Here is a 10,024-nt window from a genome sequence, read left to right on the forward strand (position 1 = left end):
GATATAATTGTATATTAGTTAGTGTTAAATATTATATTCTTGAAATCGGCGCATTATTTTCACGCGTGTCATCTGTATTATATATTCTTACAATTGTGATTTGTAACTTTCGATGTATACCTGCAATTATCTAAATAATTGACCTGGTCATGTATATTAAACATTTCATTGAATAAAGAAATTATTCCACCCCCCCAAAAAAAAAAAAATATATATATATATATATATATATATATCGCAATATAGTCAAACACGTTTACGTACACATATCATGAACTTGATTTTGTTTAAACTGTGAGAAAAAACCCTTATCATTATGCCAGTATGCAGTTACAAAATCCCCTTTGTTGGATGATTCCCCTTCCTTAAATTGAATATGCTCTTTATTTCCATTGACTGTATCTTTTCTATCTCTATTTTAATCATCTAAAGTCAATGACACCTGCATGAAAAATGATAAGGATGATATTATATAAGCCGCGCTTGCTGGTTTTCATCATCATATTTTGAAACTGCGTAGAACCCGGATTTCTCGGATGCTACAAGGATAACGAACAGGAATTTCAGGCCGTTTCTAACTTTGGATTTGGCGTTCATTCGGACGAAGAGTGTATATCTACCTGTTATGAAAACTCCGTAAATAATGGCGTTGCTGTCTTGCACCAAGAGGGATGCATATGTTTCCAGTCAGAAGTGTATACAAACGTCCTTTCTGGCGGAAGCTTTTCCCACAATTGGCAATGTCCTCTCAGGACACAGCTTGAATCCAACCAATTTTATTCATTCAACCGTGAGTATCAGAAGTACCTTTTTTTCTTTACCGAGAGTGAAATAAATGCAGCCAAACATCAGTCAACGTAGTCGGTGTTAATTGGTCCTGATAGTTAAAATCTGTAATGCCACATTACTTCGAAATTTTATAACTTTTATATTTTATAAAAAATGATCTTCAGTATATTTATATATCATTATATTCTTTTTTCGGTAGCTGCTGTATTTGCTACTTCTTCAATGATCATTGTAAAAGCACAAATTTGTTCTCACTGATGGCATAAAATGTACTTTGTTATTACACGTATTTGCTTTTAATTGAAATAAGAAGTTATTCCAAACCCCCTGGTAAATATATAATACATGAGTCTTTTATTAGTTTACAAGTGTTCACTGATCAATTTATTATCACTGATTTTTTATTATCTTCGTTGATGGCACCATACATTAAGATTACAGAAACTACAAGGACTAATTATCATGTATAATATATGGGTAAGTATATTATTCATATTTCTTAGTGATTCTATACATGGCTTGGAAAAATAAGATTGAGTCATACATTTTCCTTTTACGTGTAATAAAAGTGTGTGTGTGTGTGGGGGGGGGTGCTGGTCTTTCTGATCTGAGATCCGCGGGTACTTCATTGTCGCGTCGGTCCAAGGGACTATTAAAGTGAATTATTATGTTGTAGGAAAAAGATATATTGTAATATATTCTCCTTGATTATTATTATGATTATATATATATATATATATATATATATATATATATATATATATATATATAATTGATTATGGCAAGTTAATCCCTGCCTTCTTTATTCATTGAAAGTCTCCGTTGGGTTTTGTGATCATCCGGGAATTGTGCCTAACGGTCTTTGGGACTCGAATATCACACGCTTCGGGTCCAAGATAACTCTCGCTTGTGGCAGAGAGTTCGTCGTGAACGGGAGTGCGACAATGCAGTGTATGGGACTACCAGGGCGGTCGACCTACTTCCCTGTTTGGAACACTTCAACTCCGTCTTGCCGTGAAGCCAGAAAGGAGACAAACGGTGTGACGTGCAAATACCTTCTACAGTATAGTCTTGCCTAATCTCTGATAACCACTGGAGCATTTCAAAGTGATCTGCCACCAATTAGTGTGGAAGAATGACAAATGATTGTGACGACATTGAATTAGTACTTCCACATCTGATGGGACAATTGAACTAAGTAAATCGAATGCGTTTGTATCATTCAAAACTTATTCAATTAAAATCATACAACTCGTAATGCACAGATTCTTATACCCTAACATGTAAACCATTGGGAAAGATTAGTCTTATTTCGGTCTTTTATGTTCATGAGAATGATGCGTTTTTGAAAATGCCCCTGGATATTTTCTGCCTATATTAGAAAACATACAGAAAGAGGTGAAATGTATTTTAATATCAACAAGTGATTCATGACAGATTACTACAGCGCTTTCATCACTACGTTTCAATAAGACAACATTTTAAGTCCGTGAAGTTTCCGAGTGACATTTTATGCTACGCTATGGGACGAATTCTGTTTATGTGGTTGTCACTATTTTTGTGTGTGGGTCTTTTGTTCACAGACGATGAGTGGGAAGATGTCAACATCAGCATAAAGCCCACACAAAGTATGCAAAACACGTCTAATGGTAAGTACCAAGGCTTGCAGTTATATAGCTCATCATATCCGCGTGAACAAAATTTTTGTGTTATAACAAATGTCCTAAAGATTATGATTATGATGATTACAATAGATAATAATAGCATGCTCATGAAGCACATCTCGACCAGCCTCTAACCGCTTTTGAAAAACCGTGACAACAACAGCAAAGATGACGTGAAAGATAATATCAATCAATATCAAAAATATTAGAGAGAAATGTTCATCTTCCTCGAAATTCAGTTGTTGTTAATGTGGTATTATTTCATTTGACTGCAACGGTTGATTTGAGACATGTTAGAAAACAAAGACAATCACATGAATTCAATAAAATGCCGACTTCTCTTTTGTGAGCACTCATACACTACAAACAGGTACTGTTGTACTTTGATCACCATGCAAATAAGTCTGATATCTGACAGATACAAGAATTGTTCTGTATATGCATGTACGTATTGTCGATCTGGAAAGTGTGAAAACTGTAATATTGCACAGAAAAGTGCTGTCACAAAAAGTACAAACTGATTAGGAGATTTCCCATCAACATGTACTAGTATATACTGTCAGTATTGCCTGTGTTTTGATTAAAATGCACAGGGCATAGACCGACTATTCAAGTTCTGACGTCATTTGGAGAGACAACAGTTACTGTAACTTCTTCGTCACGTGAGTTTAGGAATTGATTCAACCCATATAGCAAGTGGGATTTTTTTTTACTGCATTTTCCCCTTCTCACTGGCAGTAATTTCGTCAAAACTATTTTGCTGCAACTGATCTACATTTTAGGGTAATCCTTTTGTTAACATGTTTTTATGGCAAAAGCGAACCACGGGTGACAATTCATGGTAAATTCGACATCATTTTATTTGAATTTAAATTCAAGGTATGAAAGTGCTACTGCTTTATTTATGATGACAAAAAAGTCTGATACTAAAATAACATTGGAATCAATAAAGCGTTTGCCCAGTTCTTTTTTTATATGAAAGTTTGTGAGTTGAGTTCATATCTAAACAATGAACGCATTATAAGAAGAAAGCCGCAGACAGTAAAGCAAGGCAGATAGAAAGACGATGCATATTCAAAAGTCAGAATACCCATTATCCATGAAGAAATGGCAAGTTGTAATGTGCTTTCTTTTTTTTTCAACAGGGACTGAAAAAAACATATTATGTCTGACGACTTTATCAGGTCTTCGTGGTATCGTTACTGTCATAGAACACATTGCGTTGGTCGAACAGAAATGCATTTTCTTGAAAAAGCTCCAATCGTGAATATGGCTTACAAAAGCGACCAAGTACATTACGTCTGCCTATGCAAAGTAAACATTTACAGAAAATTTTGTTAATCCTTTATTCGTTTACAGTTTTGGTCAGGTTTGAATGCTCTGCCTGAATGTAAATCGGGGACTTGGGAACTGTTGTGGTAAACATTTCGACTACAGTAATCACTTCAGAATCTGCTTATACGAATTTGTGTAATAATTCCCCTATGCTCTTTCCTTCAAGTGTGTGAACTTCTATGAGTACAACACTTCAAACCGGGCACGAATAATCTGATTTTCTGAAGTCTCTCATCTCATGCTATCTTAACAGTCACTCGTCAACAGCAAAAAACAATTTTTTAAATGTTAGTATACTGCGATAATTCAGCAAAATGAGAAATCTTGCCAGGTTACAGAATAGAACTATTTCTCTTCATAATGATTTGATCTGATTATAAAAACAAACAAACGTAATTTCTGCCTATAGTCATCATAAAAGAGAAGAAAAAAAAAAACCTACGAGAGCAAATTCTTCCTCCATTGATTTTTAAGGTGACGATGGACTCACTAAATGATTTATCTTCCAGATACCGAACCAGATACCGAACTTTATGAGATCAATTTTATTACTTACATCCTGGGAACCCTTCTTGGTGTTGTTTTCGCCGTGCTTGTCATACTGTCCATGATAATGGCTTTGTGGAAACATCAAAAGAAAAGGTGACTTTTTTTAATAATACAAACTATTATATGGGATGTAAGGAAATGGGGGTGTGAATTTTTGTGAAAACTAGTTTGTAAATCTAGGGTGTGGAATCATTGTATGCAACCCAGGAAACAAATAAAGCATATTCAGAAGTGAGTGTACATTACTGAATGCACATGAATATTGAAGTAAGTTTGCTGATTTGTATTCTTTTTACATAACTCTTGGTGGGTGGACTTGTTACCACGAAAACCCGAGTTTCTGGTCGCCAGACATTTTATAATGTTATTATTCCATCTGTCGCCCAAAACTTTAATCGATACAGTATTTTTTTCAACATATTTTACGAAAACCACCACCAAATCAATGGCAAGGAGCCGCCTATGTATACACAGTCAAAAAACTAGAGAAAAGGATACGGACAACACAGAAAAACAAGCAAAGACAAAATGATGTGGAGTTGAATTTTGGAGGCTGTCAAGCGAGTGTGAGTGGTTAGACTGCCAATTTGTGAATGCAGGCTTATCATACGAGATGAGTATCTCTCCCAGTCCAAGTCCAAGTATTGAGTCAGCCTTGTGGTATTGTTTTAAAACAATAAAAGACATTCATCTTGATTTAATTTGCTGATCTCGTAAATACTATTTTTTTTTGAAATAAAAATTACATCTTTTAAAGACCCCGTATCGTGGGGATACATGGATTCGAAAGGCGGGCCCGGTTCGGGTATATTCGAAAATCCCCGTAACAAATTGTGCACAGTTTTATCACTGATCACTGATGTGCAAGTACATACTCAGCCTAAAAAAAAAGGGGGGGGGGGGAGGGAGGGGAGAAGAAAAATCTTGACTAGAATCGTCCCTAAAACAACTGGCTGACGAGCACTATTCGTTGTTTCGAATATGCCTCGGTGGGCAGCGAATTAAGACCGATTCAATCGGACACCCACATTTTCCAGTGCTACCGAGTCTTTAATTATTGAAAATTCTCACCAGTCGTCTGAATAGTGTGCAGGGAGAAAGCCTCGAATGATATAACAATAGGCAGTCAAGCTTACTAGACCTTCAAATTGAAATGAACCTAATCAAAAGTAAAGTGGCACGGGTGAACACGAAGAAAGGGCAAAATGAATATACCTCTTTTTTTGTCAGCTCTAGGATTTCCGACTTTATTACGCTAAACTACATGGTCACGCGTCAAGCGCTGTCGATACAACGACACTATACTATGTGATTGCGCACCATGATTCTTTTGCAGTTTTTCAAATACTTTGTTTCGGTCTGATGTAGGCTTTCTCAGATTTACCTATTTAAAACACTAGAAACCCTTCAAACAGTTTTCATCTCTAATAATTGAAATCACACTAATGTTGCATTTGAAGTTTATATTGGCCATAAATATAACGTACTTTAATGATGAGCAAACTTTCAGTTTAGTTTGATAACCACTTAATTGTGATTTTCATGGAAATTTATATTTTTTTTCTTTGTTCCATTCATTGCAGACAGCTGGGGGAAATTACGCATTTGCCTATAGACCCTAAAGTTTAAAGCCTCTCTTTTGAGTACACACTTTTGCAAAGTGTGCCTGTCTTTCCATTGTTTAAATTGGTTTGGCAAGTCTGTTTGCACTGACGTTTATATTTCATTTTAAATCTTAGATTCTGCTCTTCCACAATCTACTCTTAACTAAAAATCCATGTATGGCGACTTTTTGGTGACTTTGCGATGCACGGTCACATGCGTAAAATCATAAATTCAATTTCCCCATTAAATTGCAGACATTGGAGATCGCAAACCTCGCATCAGCCAAATGTTCACCCAAATGGCGGGCAGCTTCAGATGAATCCCATCGACACTTCTGTACAAGAGCCAATCACGACGGATCATACCGTTTTGTCGGACGCTACCAATTCCAATGCTACAACAGCTGGTAGCTTTTTGCCACATATTCTGGACAACACCGTCGGAGACAGAGGGGGCCATCTCGGGCACACTAGTCACATCTACCAAGATGCTGAAGAGATAGACGAGGGGCTTTCTACCTTTATCAGCATAAATCGTGGCTTCCCTTGTACAGTTCCTGACGAAAGTCACATAAATACCGGCATCGGCACTTCTTTGACCTCAATGAATATTCCTTCTGATAATGAATATTGTGGCCTGCAGGAGACATCGCTGGACCAACCAGCGTGTGCTTATGGAGATCATAATGACTACCAGGATGTAGAACTTTGTAAATCGGACGGGATGATGAATGGTGCCATTAGATCCACTGGTAAAGCGTGCTTGTTTGATGACAGTTATTACAATTCACTGACGTTAGTTCACGATTCATCCGAAATGCCTACAGAAAGCGAGTACGATCGCCTCAATCATGCTTTCCCTGACGACAGAACAGGAAGTCACAACCCTGGTCTGTCACCTATTGGTCAAACTTCACAGCATAAGATCTACCCTGACAGAAAATATAGTAAGCCCTGTTCCAGCAAGGATGCCATAAAAGCCATGCCTTCTGAAGACGTCTTCTACTATCAACTGAATCCGGAGCAACAAAGTGACACTGATACCAACAAGCAACCGCGATGTCCTGATGCCTTCGACTCCGGAGATTATAGTCTGTTGAATCATGAAAAAGACTTCGCCAATGATCTTCGTTCTAAGATGATAGAAGGGGACAGCTTCAATGATTGTCACGACACTGAGATTCAGAACCCGGAGAGTTTTACGTCAAGATCCCAAACCCGAGAGGACATGTACGCGACGGTGAACAAAACAGTAGGTAGCATTTCGATCGTAGAACCGCCACCGTGTGAGGAGCTCTATGCACAGGTGGATAAAACACGAGGAGCTTCTAGGGTTGAGTCAGAACCAACGATGCAGGAAGAAATCTATATGAACTACACTAATATGTAGGTGGCTATTTGAAAGAGGACACTATGAGTTCTCACAGAATGTATATACCGAAACAGCACATAATAATCATCAAGTTCTTAGAAAGTATAATATATTTGTGACCGTTATTTTGAAATCTTTCACTTTATTGCTAAAATCAATATGCAAATTAAGTATATGAACGACATGTTATACTAAAGTAATAGACAAAATTGCAAAAGAAACAAAATGATTCAGATAGCGATTAATTTTTTTTTTTTGGATGTATCATTATAGTGTTGATGGATATCTTAAAGTTTGATGATGTAATATAGTGTATAAATTCAACCAAGTAGCTTATTATTAACATTTTTCCTTTTTCCTCTAAGATTTCATGCTTTCAAGGATTAAGCCATGGTAATAACTGTGCTTACATCCGTGTACATGTACAAAGATTACGGCGTATTATCAGCTCAACTGACAACCCCCCCCCCCCCAAAAAAAAAATAAATAAATAAACAAACAAACACACAAACAACCAAAAACAAACAAACAAACACACAAACAAACAAACTGAAGAGATGTATATTACAGGTCTGTAATAATTTTAAATGAAACGCGGTTTGGAGACTATATTGTCACTATAGTAATCTGTTACAGGGTGATGGGTGACACGAGCAAGACAGAAATTGAAGTTAATGTAATCACCATATACAAGGAAAAATGCATGCATCCGTGTGTAATAAACTTACAAGTTCTCATACTTGATAACCAAATTGTCGCAGTGAGATGAGAATGAATCCATTACTAAACCATGTATTTCATGATTACATAGATAACGTATGAATATCAAACTCATGTTAAATTGATACATGTATGTGATGCTAAAACCGTAACAATTATAACGTGAGACCAAAAGAATAGGGTATGATTTTAAAGAATTCCATTCACTCACGGTATTGTCTTCATCACTGGACTGGAGTGAATAATGTTATCGTAACGATGTACACGCTTGTATGTATGATGGTTGTTTTTCTATATTAATATGTGTAATGTTTTTAACTGACATATGTTCCGTAATAAAATAATTGATAAGCTTTTGGAGTGCTTTTCAATGATGAAAAGTTTGTGCCCATTATTACCATAATCCTATTAAAAGAACGGCAAAGAAATCGTCAATTACATACAGTCCGACCTCTCCTATCCGGCGTCCCTTTATCCGGATGCGATCTCGGCGTGATTTTTTTTTTTTGTGTGTGTCAATCTAATAATTACGGGGAAAATGGGAATTTCAAACTCAAACAAAATTCCTAGACGAACCCACATGAATTAAATATCATTCTCAATATAATGAAGATACATTTACATCTAATTTTCTTCTAACATGCATTCGGACATTTACTACCCCCCCCCCCCCATCACCGTAGGAACATGGACAGAAAAATTTATCATTAAATCAAGGCACGGTACAGGCGATAGTTCGTCGGCAGCTGCGCGTATTAAACATTGAGTCTCAAATCCCTTATCCGCATTAGCTCAGGTCCCTACATGTCCGGATAGAGAGGTCGGACTGTATATGCACAGTTCAAACAGAAATGACATGAACGTTTTCCTATATTTTAGCATAAAAATCACAATATCAACACAAAGTTGTCACTTCCAACTTTACGTGAGGACTCAAAATAGGTGATCGACTTTAATTTGGTATATTTTCTGAAAGAGTCATGACAGAGTTAATCAGTTTCTGGATTTTTGTCGATGGTAAAAATTTTGTACCATTCATTACCCAAACCCATCACAAGAACGGCAAAGAAATTGTAAATAACATATACGCAGTTTCAATAGAAATGACATGAAAATTCTGCTACATTTTAGCATATGATATGATAGTTAGCATTCTAGCATAGAAAAGGTAATAATGCTGTTCAAATACCGAACGACTTTGGAACTAACACAGGTATGACACGTCGAAGTACAAAGATTTTGAATGAATGGTTTCCGAAGTTACAGTTTGTGTGTCATCTAAATCACCTATTTGAAATGTGCTTGTTTAAATATCTGCAACATGGTGACGAATCAGAAATATACGTGACGAATCTTTCATCATTTGCTTGGTTGTCCACATTTGCGTGAGATATAAGATAGAGGAGGTCAGTTGAACTCAAGAATCGCAAGTAATCTTAATGGACATTTGTAGGCTAATTTCCTATGTAAAAATAGATGCACTTAACATTAACATCACATTATCATTGGTTATCATAGCAAACAATCAATTAAGGCAGTTGTTTATTGCCTTTGTGCGGTGAATTTGCGTTCGTGAGGATTATTTCTCTTTTCAAGGAATAAAAAGGCGTTGTCCACAAAGCTTTTCAGCTGTCTCTGAAGGAGTGGAAAGAGAGTTAAGTTTCAATTACGCTTACCGACATGGAACAGAATGCATAAGATACCATTTATGCGTATGTAATTGTGATAACAGCTAGTGCAATAAAAAATTGTAAGAAGAAAAGCAGGGGCTTATATGCAAAATAAAAAACAAACTATCTTCTAATAATTATAAATATTGTATAGCACAGTCTACGTTTCGTGCGTGTATGTGTTTTTATTCCTACGTATAGGACACCAGAGAGAGAGAGAGAGAGAGAGAGGGAAAAAAAGTTAGTCTAAGCCTGTATATATTATGTAAACTTAGATATAAGAAAGAACCATGCCCTTGAAAAAAAAAACTTACGAGAAAA

At 36.3% G+C, this 10,024-nt stretch overlaps 1 protein-coding gene across 1 annotated transcript; it reads left to right on the forward strand.

Moving 5' to 3' along the window:
- Positions 1-1,733: 1,733 nt before the first annotated feature.
- Positions 1,734-7,331, forward strand: LOC140240855 (uncharacterized). The gene is made up of 5 exons (XM_072320629.1): positions 1,734-1,827; positions 2,373-2,438; positions 3,047-3,115; positions 4,298-4,430; positions 6,197-7,331. Exons 1-5 carry the CDS (start codon positions 1,734-1,736, stop codon positions 7,329-7,331), a joined length of 1,497 nt encoding a protein of 498 aa, XP_072176730.1.
- The last annotated feature ends 2,693 nt before the right edge of the window (positions 7,332-10,024 follow it).

Source organism: Diadema setosum, chromosome 17, assembly GCF_964275005.1.
Source record: "Diadema setosum chromosome 17, eeDiaSeto1, whole genome shotgun sequence".
Lineage (NCBI taxonomy): Eukaryota > Metazoa > Echinodermata > Echinoidea > Diadematoida > Diadematidae > Diadema > Diadema setosum.